The sequence below is a fragment of the Branchiostoma floridae genome, chromosome 1 (assembly GCF_000003815.2).
Source record: "Branchiostoma floridae strain S238N-H82 chromosome 1, Bfl_VNyyK, whole genome shotgun sequence".
Lineage (NCBI taxonomy): Eukaryota > Metazoa > Chordata > Leptocardii > Amphioxiformes > Branchiostomatidae > Branchiostoma > Branchiostoma floridae.
The window spans coordinates 3,101,459-3,119,552 of NC_049979.1; the positions used below are offsets into that span (position 1 = coordinate 3,101,459).

General features: G+C 40.8%; 1 protein-coding gene and 1 long non-coding RNA gene across 6 annotated transcripts; both read right to left on the bottom strand.

Moving 5' to 3' along the window:
- Nucleotides 1-2,315: 2,315 nt before the first annotated feature.
- Nucleotides 2,316-11,310, bottom strand: LOC118426422. Of its 4 annotated transcripts, XM_035835800.1 has the most exons (8): nucleotides 10,800-11,310; nucleotides 9,888-10,121; nucleotides 9,090-9,137; nucleotides 8,184-8,241; nucleotides 6,609-6,680; nucleotides 4,794-4,942; nucleotides 3,151-3,396; nucleotides 2,316-3,019 (listed from the first exon to the last, which is right to left on the bottom strand). In XM_035835800.1, the coding sequence occupies exons 1-7, from the start codon at nucleotides 11,160-11,162 to the stop codon at nucleotides 3,190-3,192; spliced, it is 1,131 nt and encodes a 376-aa protein (XP_035691693.1). In that variant the 5' UTR covers nucleotides 11,163-11,310; the 3' UTR covers nucleotides 2,316-3,019; nucleotides 3,151-3,189. The 4 variants fall into 4 exon arrangements, with proteins under 4 accessions (XP_035691693.1, XP_035691700.1, XP_035691708.1 ...); XM_035835807.1 differs by lacking the exon at nucleotides 9,090-9,137; XM_035835815.1 differs by lacking the exon at nucleotides 6,609-6,680.
- Nucleotides 11,311-13,176: 1,866 nt separating this feature from the next.
- On the bottom strand, nucleotides 13,177-18,003 carry LOC118425954. Of its 2 annotated transcripts, none has more exons than XR_004832348.1 (3): nucleotides 16,503-18,003; nucleotides 15,932-16,108; nucleotides 13,177-13,285 (listed from the first exon to the last, which is right to left on the bottom strand). It is a non-coding gene; the product is annotated as an uncharacterized LOC118425954 (long non-coding RNA). The 2 variants fall into 2 exon arrangements; XR_004832347.1 differs by having other exon boundaries at nucleotides 15,932-16,111.
- Between the last annotated feature and the right edge of the window lie 91 nt (nucleotides 18,004-18,094).

Below are 18,094 nucleotides of genomic sequence, written 5' to 3' on the forward strand. Positions count from 1 at the left end.
ACAGCAATCGCATCAAGTGGGAAAGTCCAGCGGCAGCACAGCAAAGTCAAGTTTAACTGATCTGATTAGTCATCCAGCTTAGGGGGTCTAAATTTGCAACAACAAAAAATGCCAGCAGGACAAGGGTTAAGAGAAAACTAGCATTTACTGGCCATTTATGCAAAAAACGAAAGCCCGACAACATCGCCCCCCCCCCCCCCCCCCAAAAATGTAAAAAACAGTCGGAGCCGAACCTTTGTTTGCAGAGTGAGGAGGGGGTTGGGGCGGCGGCCCGCTTGTTTTAACGCCCGCCTGGGGTGACGCCTGCTGCCGCCTCGCCCCGTGTAAAGACGGCGGCAGATCTTCGTCCCTGATTGTGTAGTACACTCTCTCGGCTTCTTCGCACGTGTCGGAAGAAGTTCCGTGCCCCTCCTGCCGCATTCTGGGAGCGTCGTTCAGCTGATGGACAGGAGGGGGTTGGGGCAGCGGCCTACTGGCTCGGCCACTGCAGGGGCCCAGGGAAAGGGACCGGGTTGGCTCTGCTCGCTCGGGCATGTGGACCGTACTGTGCATACAGCCGCCGCGCAGTCCCAAACTGCGAAAAATACCTTAATTAGTCTGATGACATACAGTAAACTCCGCATTTGCGTTTTTCAAGAGGTGACGTGGCGTTATCAGGTGGTGCGATTTGTTTTTCTGTGGGTGGCAGACTAATTTTCTTTAAAAATAAGTTAATCTAGGTTGGTTTTGCGTCATTTAGGTGATCCATTTCCTTCACCTTTTATAGGGCCTTCACACTGAATCAAGCAAAACCAGCCGGGATGAAGTACGTATTTGCAAAATTCGTGCCACATTCGGGTGGGAATTCCAAATAGACCTAATATCCTCATCACACGAGAAGGAATCAGCCAAAATGCCGTCAGAATGAAAATTATTCCTGGGAGTTGTAGTGTGTTCTAGAAAATTCTCACTGCATTCCAGATATTCTTTTGGCTACATTCTGGCAAGATTCAAAGTGGCTTGCCGTTTCGGTTCTCCATCGAATGAAATAAGAAAGTTTCTAGTAATGTTGGAATGCCGTAGAATGCGGTCATACAGCAGTTAGAATACAGTAGTTAAAATAACTAAGAATACACTTTGAATGCCGTACGATATTTCTCCACTTCAAATACACATCGAAAGTTTTTAGTATGTCAAAAAGTTTCGGGCCAGCCAAAAGAAGGGGCACAAATATCTGAAATGCGGTGAGAATTTCTACAGTAACGAATCCCAAGGTGTAGAAAAGAATTTTCATTCTAAAGGCATTCCGGCTCATTCTTGCTCTCATGTGAAGAAACCTTAACCAGCAGTAATGTTCTTGTACACATGTTCTAATCTCCAAGCAGATCCTACGGTGCCAAAAGATAGTATCAAAGCTGGCCACGGGGAGTCAGACGGGCACCGGTAGCATATACACTCCTAGGCTGGCTTCACTCCTCTGCCAGCTTTGGATAGCATCTCATGCTACCGTAGGATCTGCTTGAAGCTTACACATTTTCCCGTTGATTAGCGGGTGTTGAAGGCCAGATCAGACCTCAGTATTTCCTACTCTCCAAGCAGAGGTTCGGCTGTGGCTGTTTCTGACGTGTTTGTAGGTGTATTTTTTTAATTCTTTCTGCTGTTTGTATCATTTTGTGTATTATATCTGTTTGGCCGCGCGCACTATCCACAGAAAATTTGCGTCTTATAGTTAAAGTGATCCGTTTTCTTCGCCTTGTACCACCAGTAGTCTTCTAGTACACATTTTCCAGTAGATTGGCAGGTGCTGAAGATTAGACATCAATATTTCCATCCCTTACGAAACAAGAGGACCTTGAACAAACCAGAAGCCAAACGAACACAACGCTGGAGAACTGCACCCCATTCCTTACTTTCTTATCAAAGTTCCGTCCCATCATATAGAATATCTAAATATAACCTCCTCGGTTCCATTAAATTCCATGCTATTTGCAGCAATTCATTAGCATATTGTTACGCAAAAGACCGTTGGTAACAATCGCTACTTTCCAAGCAGAGGTTAGGCTCCGGCTGTTTTAGTCGTTTTTTATCGGGCTTTCTATTTTGTCATTTTCTTGAAGTACGTTAGGTTTTGCCACAGCAAGATGCAATACAAAATAGAAAGCCCGATAAAAACGACTAAAAACGTTAAAAAACAGCCGGAGCCTAACCTCTGCTTGGAGAGTAAACAATCGCGTATCTTGAGAGACTAATTAAGCCACGAAAACAACAACGCTGTAAAAATCTAATCTCACCTCATTCTGGGCAAACGTATGAAAATAAAAACATTGCCACATTCATTTACCGTCTACTTTTATTTCTATTTTTAAAACTTCCATAGTGTTGTTTCGTTAATGATTCCATTTCAGTTTGCATCACATTTCCTTCCATTTCTCACTTTCTGTACATCGGGAATTTTACACTGCATTCCACTTGTGAGTCGACTTAAAGTAATAGCAGCTGCTTTTCGTTGGTTTAGAAACATCATTGATAGAAACCACCACAAGCAAGAAATATTCTTATTCAACAGATACCATATTTTGTACATATATGAAGTATTCGTACATACAGGAAGTGTTGCCCCCCCCCTCTCTCTCTCTCTATATATATATGTGCGCGTGTGTGCGTAAAATACATCAGAAAATGATAACATAAGAAATAAGGTTCAAACCCAGAGGACCTCATCCATATAATCAAGTCAACATGGCCTTGAAAGTACCACATTAAGGTTCATTGTTTTTGGTATTAACAGAATCTCATATGATGATAACAAGGCAGGAAAAAGCAAGTCAAAATATCAATATACATACTAGACTTTGGTCAGACAACCTTCAAATACTGTGAATTTGGAAATAATTGTGGTGGTTTTATTCTTAAGGTTTTCGTTCTATTCGTTATTGTTTCAACTGCGGACTCAAAACATTGCAGAAACCCTCTGTCTATCGAACTGGATTGAAAATAAAATATTCGAATTCAAGGTACTAAAACCAATGTAAAAGGTGCTATTTCACAGCAGTGGCTAACAATTGGAAATATTGAATTCCTTTGGGTACAATGTCCTTTAATGTTAGATTTTCTGTAAGATTCTGAAATGTGTCTTGTTTTTCTATGTCCGATTTCTTTCCACATTATACTCTTTCATTCCATGGAATTTTTGCACTCCTAGAAGCAAGTTCAAAGTTCAGTTGTCATCATTTGGTCTTTTTGCTCTTCCTCTTCGTGGTACTGTGCCAGAGCAGTGCTGTCGAATGTTCTCATGGCTTCCGCTACGCTCTGGCTGTAGGATCTGTTCTTGCTGTCATCAGAAACGTCAGACTCACTCATGTAAACACCTCTTTTCCTCCCCTGCGATCTCTTTGGTACAGTCTGTTCTGCAGCCAGCTGATATGGAAGGGAAGAGACGAAAAGAGGTTAATCATAAAAAAAATTAAGTATTATTCATTGTGGCTATAGTGCTACTCTCACTTGATTTGTTTGCATCTCTTGCTTTGATTTCTTGTATTTCCTTTTGTATTTGCTAACAGATAATTCTATAACTTCGACTTATTTCTTTATGATTCTGTAGATTATGTTTAGTTTTTCATGACTTGCAGTGTTATGATTTTCTTTGTGTAGTTTCAATTAATTTCGTTTTGTTGTTATTATTTAGCTTTGACTATGTATATTATGTTTCATTGTTATTTAGAGGGGAACCATGAAAAGTGCATAGGCTTCTGTCCCCTCCTTGCACATTTTCTTTCATTCTATTTATCATTTGGCTTTAATTTTTGTATATGTGCCAAACGAATTAAAAAAATCATGTGAAGAAGAAAGGTCTCAGATGCTGATGTCGTTTTAATGTTGAAGAAAATTTGTACATGTATAGAGGAGATTTTTGCATTTATATTAAATCCGTTTCAACTTGGAGTCACTCAAATCCAGATTCATAAAGAGACCATCGATTTATTAATATCCAAGCAGATATTCGGGTAGAAAATCATATGCTTTATCAAGGAGGTTAAATGGTTTTATTATCATATTCTGTTTCATTTCTCTGACAGTGACCATGACAGTTAAGAAAACGCCATGACTTTCTCTGCTTGGAGATAATCTCAGTATGGAAAATAATACAGATTCATTTTCTAGTCCAATGAGAGGATAACAAAAGGGCCAAGGGGCAGTATTGATATATCAGAGCTGAAACATTTAGTGTAAGCCAAAACAGAAGCTGGGTAAGACCATCTAGAAAAGGACAGACAACCTTAAACCGACTGAAGGCAAGGTTACATATAAGTGACCATCGGGACCAGACCTAAGCTAACAAGGCTGGGCTTAGGCTACTGAAGTCTGTGCCTTTGGAACATTGGTTATGCTATCAATGCTAGTTCACCTTCATGCATGGGCCACAGGGAATCATATATCTGTTGTTTTAAATATCAGGTGTTCAGGGATATAGGTTCATAGAAGGAGATGGAAAACCTACGTTGATGGCATTGCTGCCCCTACGGCCGATGAGGCTATGGGACCGGTGAGGTGAGGTGAGGTGAGGTTCAGGGATATGAAGTCAAGGGACAGCGGTTTCAAATTGCATTATATTTTCAAAATATTAGATATTGCAGACTGTCTGTTGATCTTAGATCAAACATAGGTTATCTGGTGGATAAAGGTGAACTAGCATTATGTCCTTACCAAACTAGCGTTATGTCCTTACCAAACTAGTGTTATGTCCTTACAAAACTAGCGTTATGTCCTTACCAAACTAGCGTTATGTCCTTACCAAACTAGCGTTATGTCCTTACCTCCTGCTGCCCCCCTCCCGCAGCCTGGTCGCTGTTGCTTGACCTCTGCGATGACCTTTCGTTGTGCTCGTGAGTGTGGATGGACACCTCGGTCACCATGGTGTGGTTACTCGTTTCGCTGACCTCATCTCCCGTCGGACTGTCGCGTCCTGCAAGGCGGAGGGCACCGTTACTAAACACCAGGGCTGTCGCTAGCTTGATTTAATCTCGCGTATAGCAGCCCGCCCAACTTCTGCCGGCCCCCGCGGGGAGGGGCCAGTTACAACACCGGACAGCAGAGTTTGTGTTACACAGACCAAGCTGTCTCCTGGCCGCGCGCGCATGCAGTTTTAATTTTTTTTCCTGTCCCACTCATTTGTTGGGAGCCAATGTTGTTAGTTTTTCTTACAAATCTGTCGTTTGAAAGCTTGGAAAAAATACATTTTCATCAATTTCTTGTCACAAAGTCCGGATTTTTGGACAGAAGGAGTGAAATGTTTTCCCATCCCAACAAGAAAGTCTCCATTCCAGGATGGGGGGATAGGACCTGTAGACAACCCTGAGCTTATTAAGATGAGACCAAGGATGTCTTCAGGACAACAATGCATAAATATAAAGAAGACAGCAGAACATCACAAGCAGTCTAAGCACCTAATGTCGGACAGCTTCAAACAGTAGCTGGAGAAAACGTCAGTCAAAAGCAAGAGGATTCTGATGCACTACGTCACCTACAAGAGAGAATGGAATGACTAGATTAATACAGTCAGGAAGGTGGTGACCAGATGAGCTGGCTAGCTTAGTGTGCCTGTATAGAAGACAGAAACTGTGCTGCATTTCCAGTGACAGACGGTGGCCGTTATGCCTCAATGTTCTGATACCTCCTAACCCTAAAGCTAAGGGCACAACCCGCTTTGTGCAATTATACGTGTTGTCTACGTGCCAAAACGTGGGCAATCTTTTGGGATCCGTAAGTTGTACGTACCGCCTTTGTACGAATTCATAGGGAATCCGACAGATTTTGGACCACGCAGACATGCCGTAGTACCCCCCATATGCGCCAAACATTTTCAGAAATACTTGGCAGACGCGGCCTTCCAAAAAACGTATGGACAAATTGCATGCACGGCGGGTTGTGCCCTTAGCTTTACATAGGGGTGTCAGAACAGAGGAGCATTGTCGGGGAGAAATAACATTGTCAGAGCTAAGCAATGGTGTTGGTTGGCTTCAGCATTGCTTGCATGTTGGTTGAGGACCAGTCTACTGTAGATACACTTTGTATTAGCGGTGGATAAAAACGACAGAAAGTGGAAGCAGTGGCAGCCTGCATCAGCTGCTAAAGTGGTAAGCAGGAAGGTGTTTAGTTGCTGCCATTTTATCACCACTCACTAGGGGCGGGTACCGGTACAAAACATTCAGGTACAGGTATGGTCCAGAGGATCGGATATAGAGGTCTGGACCTGAATTCGGACCTAATTGCCCGTGATAACTTGTGAATGGTCCATTTCGCTACTAAGGATTCCGTTTGGTGGAGCATCCGATGTCATTGGCGTTTTAAAATCCTTATGTAAACAACACTAAGTTTGACTTTGGAAACTTGGTGAAGATGACTATCAAGTCTCCTTCACTTCGCTCTTGTCATTTTCTTTGACCAGTAAGCCCCAAAATGCTTGTATGCCTGCCGATATGATCTACTCATTTTCTAGTCAGTCCAAGATCCGGTCCACTGTTTTTTGGCAGGTCCGTTTTTTCTGGACCGGTCCAATAAGAAAAAAATGGTTTTGTACAAAAATGGTTTTGTACCGGTAATCCCTACTGGAACCCACCCCTATCACTCACCAGTTTCATCCTCGCCCTGCTGAAATATGTCCAGGTTGATGGCTTCCGAATACTTCTTGGAGCGGCTTGCATCTGTGTTGGATTTACGCTGTGATTTTAATCTATTCATTTATCTATTCAATCAATCATCTCAGTAGATATATTGGACACTATAGAGCAGGTGTATTTCAGAAACTGTATAACAAAACTACAAAGTAAAAGTCGTTAAACACTAGTTCACCTTTATCTGCAGGGTAACCTATATCCATTGTTTTTAAAAACAGGGTGTTGAGTGATATCAAGTCGACGGACGCTGGTTTCAAACTGCAATAATTTCAAATAAGAACAATTTTGAAATAGCACAGTTTGAAACCACCATCCGTCGACTAGATATAACGCTAGTTCACCTTTATCTGTGGGGTGACCTTTATCCGTTGTCTTTAAAAACAGCACATTTAGGAGTATTAGATATGTGGACTGTAGTTTCACATTTGCCATATTTTCAAAATGTTCCAATTTGACACCACTGCCCGTTGACTTCATATCCCTAAATACGTTTTTTCTTACAAACAACGAATATAGGTTACCCTCGGATAAAGGTGAACAGCGTTATACCTAAATGCTCTATAAATATAAATGTTTTTTTTTTAAATAACGGACATAGGTTACCCCATGGATAAAGGTGAACTAGCATTAATCTTCCGGCAGGTTTCTGTGTTTTATGCCTTGAGTCTGCTTGAAACATTTTGTCCTCTTTTCTAACATTGAACTTGAAAACAATTTGCCTCATACTATGGGGAGGTAGCTTCAAGAAAATAACCATGAAGGCCTGAACAATTCATGTCTCTGAGATTAACAAGATACTGTCTACCTGACTCATGAGGTCTTCAGAACCTAGAGACACACATACATACATAGGAAAATGTCATTATTGTATATATAGGCCAAGTTGATTCAATCACATGTGTGACATCCAGACACACACCAATTTTTGCCTGTCCAAAAAATAATGAGTTCTCAACCAAACTAAATCATATGAAGCAGCTACAAAATTTGGTAAAAAGATGTATGCCAAAATTTAGAAATGAATAACGCATAATGAATGTCATAGAATGCCAAGGCCAATTCCAAGGTGAAAGAAGAAGATGTGAAAGACCAAAAATGAAGAATCTATTGTGCAGTATACCATACTTGCTGTGTATTTAGTCATTTGTTCAACCTTCCTGACCCCCTTTTTTTAAAAACTTTTTTTATTGGCCACTCGCATCAGTTTTGGATTTCCTATAGGATGTAATGCACATCATTGGATCAATATGGCCTTATTGATAACAAAAAGAAAAAGGTTCTATCTATAGCTATATCTATGTCTAGAATCTATTTATCTTTATATATAATATATACATACATACACACACACACACACAAACACACACACACACACACACACACACACACACACACACACACACAATGATAACATGTCACCTAACCTTTACACATCTATCTGCAAGCGTTCTTTTAAACTATCTAACGAAGATGCCCCTTGGTGATAACGAGACAGGCAACAAAGACGTCAAACACATACAAGTCATTTACCTGGTAGCATCTCTATGACCCCTCTCAATGGGTTTCTTCTGATTCCTGGATCTCCAGTCTAAAGAACAAACACAAATGGAAGCAAGCATTATTTACTGTTGCAAACTGCACTGCGTGGAGCTAAGTTGACAAATATGCTTGTGTAGATTGGACCCACTGAAGCCAATTTAATTTCAATTCAAAGAAAGCAACACCACACAGATAGACGGATTAAAGAAAGAAATGAAAAGTAAGAAAAAAGCTTAAGGTAACTAAGTCAGTTTTGCGACACATTTTTTTGTCTTTTAGTTCAATTACCAACTTTAGATGTCTACACTACAGAAAAATGATACATTTAGTGTTAGAACACACCATTTTGTTGGTTCTCTGATTAGAAAAAAAAAATTTTGCAGAAGTGGAATTTCAACATGTGTGAAAACAGAGTCAGAGGGGAAACTCTCGACATTTCCTCCTCGCCTGCTATTTTCATCTTGCTCAACAGTCCCAGAATCAAGAAAATAAATGCGTGAGACCAAAACAAAGGGAAGCATGTATTGCCAAACTTCCTTCTAATGCTAGTTCACCTTTATCCATGGGGTAACCTATATTCATTGTTTTTAAAAACGATATTACGGGATACCAAGTTAATGGACCGTGCTTTCAAACTGCAACTATACAAATTTCAAAATACTGCAGTTGGAAACCACTGTCTGTCGGATTGATATCCCTAAATATCTCGTTTTTAAATGCTGCTGATATAGGCTACCTCACAGATAATATTTACAGGTGAACTATGGTTACATCTGGAAGAAGTTTGAGTGAAATGATGAAATGATTCAATTGACAGTCTTGGAATTTGCAAATTCACTCAAAGTGCATTTGACAAAGTTCAGCATGCAACATGCTAACATGACAAAAGCATCTTACTGTGTAGGAGCTTCCTTCATCATTGTCGAGATTTTGGGGTGCCATGTACTGAGGAAAATTGAAAATTAAAGAACAATCACAACTTGACCAAAAATATAAACTAGTCTGACTATCATGCTGATTTCAAAGGCTTTCAAGATTATATCATAATTATAGTTATCATGATTATACTGTCATCAAGATTTAAGGGCTCCTTTCTGCTGTAAGTGGTTCATATATATACAGTGAGTTCAATGGCCGCAACTGGGGCAATCACTGAGTATTGATGTCATTGTGCTGTGTACAGGCTGCCTTGACAAACCCTTCCTACATAGTCTCTCCCTCATAATTCAGCCCCGCAATAAAAACAGGTGCAGGAAAAGGGGGAAAACTGCGAACAGCTTGTGCTATGCCCTCCTCCTCTATTCTTAACAAGACAATATGATAATCAATAGTTGTCCTTGCAATAAAGAAAATTAACACAAAAGGATGTGATAATGATACAGAAGGGTAATCAGATAATAATAGTAATATAATTATAGTAATATTCTGCCCACACAGTTGAGCATTTCACTCTGGGTTAACCTTTAAACTGCCAAACCCGGATATATCCGAACACATATACATGTCCTGTGTGTCGCACCCGGATATATCCGGGATAGCGTATTCCCCCGTAGTAGCAACGAACCCCTGAAGTTAGGGACTTCGGCCTTGTTCGGGGGGTTCTTTTTGGAGGTCAGCAGCCAACCCTGGCACTGATAGCATTTTATAGTGCTGAAACTCTGGCAGTTTAAGGGTTAAGAAAGTTAGCTGCAGTACCCTGTGGAAGGAGTGTTGGTTTCCCGTGGACCAGTGCAGGGTGCTGGTGTTGTTGTAGCTGCCGACTTCCGTCACGCGAGTCATGTCCATCTCCAGGGCCTCGTGGGACTCGGACTTGGAGGGGGAGAACGCGGACGTGTCCCGGAAGTCCTGCCGAGAGAAGCAGCGGAGGCAACTGCACGAACAGCCCCTGCGTTTTCCTGCTGCGGCTTTGGGCTGCGTACAACTCCAGTCCTAGAATAGAGAATAGATAGAATATATATTGTGGCTGGACAATATTAAGACATGGACTGGCCTAAGCACTGAACAGCTCATCAGAGGGGCAGAGGACAGAGCAAGATGGGCACGGATCACTGCTACTGGATGTCGAGGAGCCCCTACAACCGCTGAGGTTACGGGCCGTGAGTGAGTGAGTGAGTGAGTGAGTGAGAATATAGGTTACAGTCTTTGATGACTCTGCAAATAGTTTTAATACATCAATTGAACATAGTCTTCAGAAGACTGTGTTCAAGTCGTTGATAAAGTTCAGAGTTACGCAAACATAATTGAAACTTTTACCACCTCACCTGTTTGATTCCTAAATCTAGTAAATGCATTTTGTAAAAGTTTCAGATGAAAATATTAGTTTTGACATTCCTACAAGTGACTTAAGCAAGCGGCTGTATGCATATGGTTATGCATATGCCATACTTTGTACCTTGTACAATTGTTGTGCAATAAAGTTATCATTATGTATCTTATGAATAGATGTATATACATGTAGTGTCACGCTTTGGTACTTTCCTCGTCTGTTAAGTAATAGATATAGGACCACAGGAAGAATAGCTAACAGAAATATCAAGCTAACTGTGAATACAAATAAAATCGAACACGCTACAGAAAGCGATCACTGGGCCCAGATAGAATACTCACACTGAGGAGGAAGAGACAGAATCCCGTGCACAGCATGAACAACAGGATGATGCTCACTACCACAACGATGACTACTGTCTGATCTGACGTGCTTCCTGTGTCTGTTGTAGTGTTGGAGTTTCCTGTGGAGTTTCCAGGGACGTCTCCAGCATTGGTGGAGTCAGCCGTGGTACTGAATTCCCCGGTGTTAGAGCTCGATCCATCTGTGGGGTTTGCAGTGGGAAATTCACCAACTGTTGTGGCCGTACTGTTACTGTCAGAGTTTTGTCCCTGTGTGGTCTGTGCTGTAATGTTCAGAGGGACAACACTACTGGTACTTGCAGGGGCAGTTGTGATGATGGTGGTGGTGTCAGTGTTGGCCATGCTTTTTGTGCTCGCATCTTTTGTGGTCTGAATGTTTTTGGTTGTGGGAGCACTAGGGGTACTTGCAGCAGTAGTTCTGTCCAAGGTTGTTGTGGCTGAACGAGTGGTGCTGGAAACAAGACTGGTGGCGCCTGTTGTTGCTACTGTCTCTGCTGTAATGACCATGTTGGAAGGGGTGGTTTGAGCCTGCGGTAATGGAAAATTATTGGTTAGCATTTAGAAATATACCTTTCAATCATGACTGCTACTGATGCATTTACAATCATGAATTGTTTACAGGTCTGAGCACCATGTTGCTGTCTTGGACATGTCAATGGACCATAGATTGCAGGGTTTCCTAAATCTACTGGCAACTACATGTATTCCTCTGACATTTCCTTTAGTTATTTGAGAGGGACAGATGATCTTGAGATGTCTGAAAACTCTTAAGCTACTTTGATGAAATGCAAATAACTTAAGATGTGTTTGGTACCGCATTGTGTCCCTATAACATCATGGAAAAACACTCAAACCATTTAAAATTTCTCCCTGCTGCTTGTTTCAACTGTCACCAAAAATAGTACTGTCACAGTGATGGTCAGGCTCCTGCCTTGCTTGGAGGGTCTCTACAAAGGGATCTATTGATGCTGTCAAGCTAGACTGGAGAACTCAATTGTGCAAACTTCAATTGCAATTCTCACAAGGACAAAGTACAAGTTAAAGATATCGTTTGTTGTAGGCTATAATCAGAAGAAAAAGGGTTAATAAGATTTTAGGCTATTTGATCTGCAAAGGCAAAAAGAAAATGGGGCAATGTCACCCTATATGTTAACATGCATTGGCATAATACCGGTAGCAAGACTTATACCGGTAGATTAAAAATACTGGAACTTAAAGAGATCTACACATGCAACAATAGTTATTTCTGAGCTGTGCACACTTCAGACATCTAGGTGTCCAATATACCATTTACAAAGCATCGATAACAATGCATTCGAAGACAACAAGTCCAAAAGTTTTCAGTATCTTTTTCGGGGTAGGCAGCTCGTCGTGGGACGAACACACTGTCACATTCATTGCCAAATTTATAGATCATAATTACACATGCTCACGGCACAAGACGAACATGATTCAACAACAATCTTGAATTTCTGTTGGTGACCTACAAATCATGTAAAAGTGTGAAGAACCGTTGCATAATAGCCCGGATCTACGACTGAATGGGCAAAATTGAACGTACGCAGCCATTTTCCCGCCATTTTTATATCTACGCTAGCAGTGAAGTGTTACGTCATAGCGGTTGTGACGGACAGAAGTTAAATGAAAATTCTTGACAGTATACGTCCGTTTTCTCATGACATTTTGTATGCTCATGCAGGTTTATGTTTTATGCATTTACTGACACTAAAGGAAGGAACATCAGAGGATGTATAAATGTACATAGCGGCAGTTAATTGTGCCGTGTTTCTTCCTACCGGTATTTTTTACCCCCTCCCAACCAGGCGCCCGTTCGCCGTGTAATTCCGCGGCGTGTTACAATTACAATATTACGCTTTTAGCAGGACAAGAGTGGCAGAAAAGTTACACAGTAGAAGTGGCAAGGGTAACCTATAACAGCAACATGTAACTGGAGAAAATGATGCGTTGACAATTTGTCAATTCAGTATGGCTAGAGAAATCGTCGTAAACGTACCGGTATTATGATAACAGATGTTAAATGCCGTGGATATGCAATGAATATGGTATGACAGCTGTATGACTGTTGGAACATAGAACTGTTGAAACATTTGGTTGTCACAACATAGGCATGGAACCATATGTAAGAAGCTGTAGATTGTGAGTGAAGGTTTGTTTTGTACCTTTAATTTACTTTCACATCATTGTTATTTATATTTTTTGTAACCCATGTTTATGATAACTCAACTGTCTCCAAGATGAATATCAAATAAATAAATGGCCCAAGAAATGAATCATAAGAAGGAACAAATTGAAAAATAGCCCTTTGACACATGATCAACTATTTATGGTTAACATACCTGACACAGGTGGAGGAAGGCAAGAAGATTGACGCCTGTCAGAAACATCATCCTAGGCCCAGCCATGCTGATCATCGGGTGTTCTTGGTGTTGTCTAAAAGCAATGAGCTAGTGGGGAAAGCAGACGTCTGTTAGATGTTTGTTTTGTTTGAACCTTTGTTAGTGTAGGAAAGCTTAAATCGAAAGATCCCAGAATAACTGAAAAGGGTTATATGAAACTTTGGCCCCAAAAAAAGGAATTTGGCCCATCAAATTCTTCAAATATTCACAGTTTTATTAAGTTTTTGGGATAAGTCGATGAAGGTTCGACATCCTGACAATAAGATAAGGCAACTGGATATGATTTTCAAAAAGTTACGGGTCCCAAGTGCAGGAAGGTTCAATATGCAGGCCTACTTTCCTGCTTAGGGTGGGAAATACACAATGCTGAGCTCTACATATGACTTTCATTGTACATGTATTAGTACTGTACTATTGCTTCAACTTTAAACTTGGAAAAAAACTGGTAAAATCTCCTTTTTCTTCCAACCAAGAAATAAAGTCCCTGCGAAGTAAACTAAATCTGCAGTATACAAAACAATACACTTACATTATGTAAATATTGCAGGGGACACTGATAAAAAAAGTACAAATCCTCCTAGGGGTAACTAATAACAATGCACACTGTCACCCTCCCTCAGCTAAAGTGCAACACCTTTAACCTTGCCCTTGTTGCACCTTTACAGTAATGCTAAAGTTCACCTCAGCCGTCCCGTTGATCTAACATGCATTGGCATAATACCGGTAGTAAGACTTATACCGGTAGATTAAAAATACTGGAACTTAAAGAGATCTACACATGCAACAATAGTTATTTCTGAGCTGTGCACACTTCAGACATCTAGGTGTCCAATACATCATTTACAAAGCATCGATAACAATGCATTCGAAGACAACAAGGCCAAAAGTTTTCAGGTCATTTTCGGGGTAGGCAGCTCGTCGTGGGACGAACACACTGTCACATTCATTGCCAAATTTATAGATCATTAATTACACATGCTCACGGCACAAGACGAACATGATTCAACAACAATCTTGAATTTCTGTTGGTGACCTACAACTCATGTAAATGTGTGAAGAACCGTTGCATAATAGCCCGGATCTACGACTGAATGGGCAAAATTGAACGTACGCAGCCATTTTCCCGCCATTTTTATATCTACGCTAGCAGTGAAGTGTTACGTCATAGCGGTTGTGACGGACAGAAGTTAAATGAAAATTCTTGACAGTATACGTCCGTTTTCTCATGACATTTTGTATGCTCATGCAGGTTTATGTTTTATGCATTTACTGACAGAAAAGGAAGGAACATCAGAGGATGTATAAATGTACATAGCGGCAGTTAATTGTGCCGTGTTTCTTCCTACCGGTATTTTTTACCCCCTCCCAACCACGCGCCTGTTCGCCGTGTAATTCCGCGGCGTGTTACAATTACAATATTACGCTTTTAGCAGGACAAGAGTGGCAGAAAAGTTACACAGAAGAAGTGGCAAGGGTAACCTATAACAGCAACATGTAACTGGAGAAAATGATGCGTTGACAATGTGTCAAATCAGTATGGCTAGAGAAATCGTCGTAAACGTACCGGTATTATGATAATAGATGTTACTGCTAGCTTTGACAAGTTGCTTCAACTTTAAACTTGGAAAAAAACTGGTAAAATCTCCTTTTTCTTCCAACCAAGAAATAAAGTCCCTGCGAAGTAAACTAAATCTGCAGTAGACAAAACAATACACTTACATAATGTAAATATTGCAGGGGACACTGATAAAAAAAGTACACATCCTCCTAGGGGTCACTAATAACAATGCACACTGTCACCCTCCCTGCTAAAGTGCAAAACCTTTCACCTTGCCCTTGTTGCACCTTTACAGTAATGCTAAAGTTCACCTCAGCCGTCACGATGATCTACTGCTTTGACAAGTTGAAACGTTGCATGTTTACATAAGAACGAAAACTTTTGTTGCATAGCAAGGCGACCGCGGTATTCGTAATTGTTACACCCCTATATTCCGACACCACAGACAAACACACGCACTCACTATCCAGTTTATCATCTGATTTTACGAGAAAAGTGGTTTTCTGTTCATCCGTAAGTGTGGGAAAGATGGGGAATTTGAATACAATATAAAAAAAAGTCTTCCAATGTGGGTACGGTTTATAGGATTTGGCCAAAGGGAAATTGGCCAGTAGAATTCAGTCCACGATAAGGTTAACATACCATGCCACCAGTATGAAACCCTCTAGTTGTCAAACTCCCGTGGCAAATGTTTTCCCTATAGCTAGTGTAGTTAGCCAGGTAGACACTATATAGGAGTTAATTCTTTAGACTTTAGTCACACAACACAGGTGTGGCTCTGTGAATCATTGGTCAAAGGTCTCACATCTGTGATAGTAGTGTTGGTTGTCAGGCTCAATGTAAATAAAATGGACTCCCTTTTTTGTTCTAAGAGGCTGGCTTGTTTGGGCACTCTGAGAGATCAGCATAAAAACATAGTTTAAGAAGTCTGCACCCTAGGATACACAATCCAGGGCACTATAACTATATACACACAATCTCTATATATATAGAGAGAGAGAAAGAGAGAGACACTTAATGTTAAGGATAAGGGATATACATGTAACCCTATTTTCCGACACGCCCTAACCATAACATAGGAGGTGTTGTACAAATGTAAAATAGAGTTTTCCCCTTGGGAACAAGTGTACACATACCTGTATAGGGAATATTCCTACTGCAGGTTGCTTCTCACACAGCTCAGTCGGTCCTAAATTGGTCAGTGCAAATGTTCAGGTACGTGGGCTCGGACCTGTAGCTCAGCAATCCAGTACTTCTGGATCAGAAGTTGGAGGGTTCGAATCCCGGCAGTTGTCGCTCAGCCGACGTGTCTACTGCTGGAAAGAGCTGGTTGTTAGGAGGGGACGTTCGGCCATGTTCCAATGTTTAACAGTTACTACAAGAAACTTCTCTGGTAATGCCACTAGCGCTTTGAATCCATGCAGAAACTGTTCATAGCCCTTTTCACCATTGGTAAAAAATGATTGTTACACAAGCTAATCTGATTCAAGACGCATTTGAAACGATGACAAGAAAAAGCCGCTAGTAAGAAAAACCCCTGCCCCATAGCCCAGAGGCACGTCTAGTCGGGTCACATTTTGACCCACAACATACACATTAACCACCCAACACCACACCCTCCCAAATGCAACATAACAAACCCATAGATTTTTAAGTAACTACTGTAAGAATTTCAACTCACAAGGAACACATTAAAGATCTACCCACCTTTTCTTAAGAAACAGTCCTGGTAACTTCTTTTCCTTATGGTGTCAGCCGATGAAATGACCTGCTACGTGCTCCAACAAGGAAGTTGCCCCGAAAATGTTACAGTAATAATTAACAACCCCGGCATAGGTGTTTGCTTTGGCAAACACACATGTAGCTAAGCACTGAATAAGCCTCCCGGACTGAACGCTAATGAATAACCACACAAAACTCACGGAATGGCCAGTTCTGGTCAGTGTTTTAATCAAACATCTTTCACAAGGTTGAAACAAACATTCTTGCTTACTTTCTTACTGTACAAGTATATCTAATTCTGGAACATGACTGTACATGTACTTTGACAGTAGTATTGACAAGAACGTACACCTCACATGACGTAATATCAACAGCATCTTATCAGAGCATCTACAGGCCTTAAGACAAACATCTGACACACTTTGTTGGTTCAGCAGTTACCTTACGCAAGCAAGCAGAGCCCTTTGGTTCAAGAGTTGACTCACAATCTCTTTGCCACAACTCTCAACTTTTCGGAACGTTATTTCTAAGGCCACATCAAATTGGTTGTTTCTTTTTGTGAGTTTTGTCAATGAAGTGAAGCATCAGTGATTAATGACAAAAGGAGGGTGCATTACTTATTAGATGATTTGAGTATTGAACTGCACGCATCATACACACTGCAAGCCTTTAACAAAGAGCACATGTCAAGGTTCTCACCACCACCCCTTATTCTGTTGTCTGACAAAAGTTTGGTTGTTTCTTAACTTTTGACAAAAGTTGACATTCTGCCACGAAAGGCAAATGTTGGAGTTGAGCTTAAATTATGACAGAACAAGATAGAGAGTTGGGTAGAACACTGATCAACTCGAAGAAGATAAACCTAGCATGTATTGCATCTCTACACTTCATCAGTATATTGCCATTGTTGCACTTAACTAGTAGAAAACAGTCTGATAAAAGTACCAGTGAGACATGTATGACATCTAGTCTTATGCCTGATTAATGTTACCTACTCTAATCTAACAGATTCTCTTTGCACGAAGATGAATTTTTCTGCTCTGTCACAGAGAAATGACATTAACTCTTAGAAACTTACAAAAGTGACACAAGAACTTCAACTACATGTACCTTTATGTTAGCATTCTGATTCACCATGTAGTCTGGCTACTCTTTCTCTCCAAGACACCTAGCCTTCTAATATATTTTTTCCCAAAGATTCATTCACGATATTCACTATGTATCATAGGACTGTCTCCAGCTTAACATTTTTTTCTGTCTCACTCATTATTTGAGACTGCATGTTACTAATTTCTGTTGTTATTACATGTATTAAATTATGTCATTTCAAGCTCACAAAATACATTTTCATAAATTTCATGTCATAAAATTCAAATTTCTTTTGGACGAGACTGGGTGAAATCTTTTTCTGTCCCAACAAGCAAATCTCTGTCCTGCGATGGAGGGACAGGTCCTAGAGACAGTCCTGAAGGCTTGTTTGTGTCCCTGGTTCATTGGACATTTTATAAGCAACTGGCAGGAAAGAAAACTTGAATGTGACTGTATTACCGAGGGGTGAGTACAGGTACAGAAAAGTC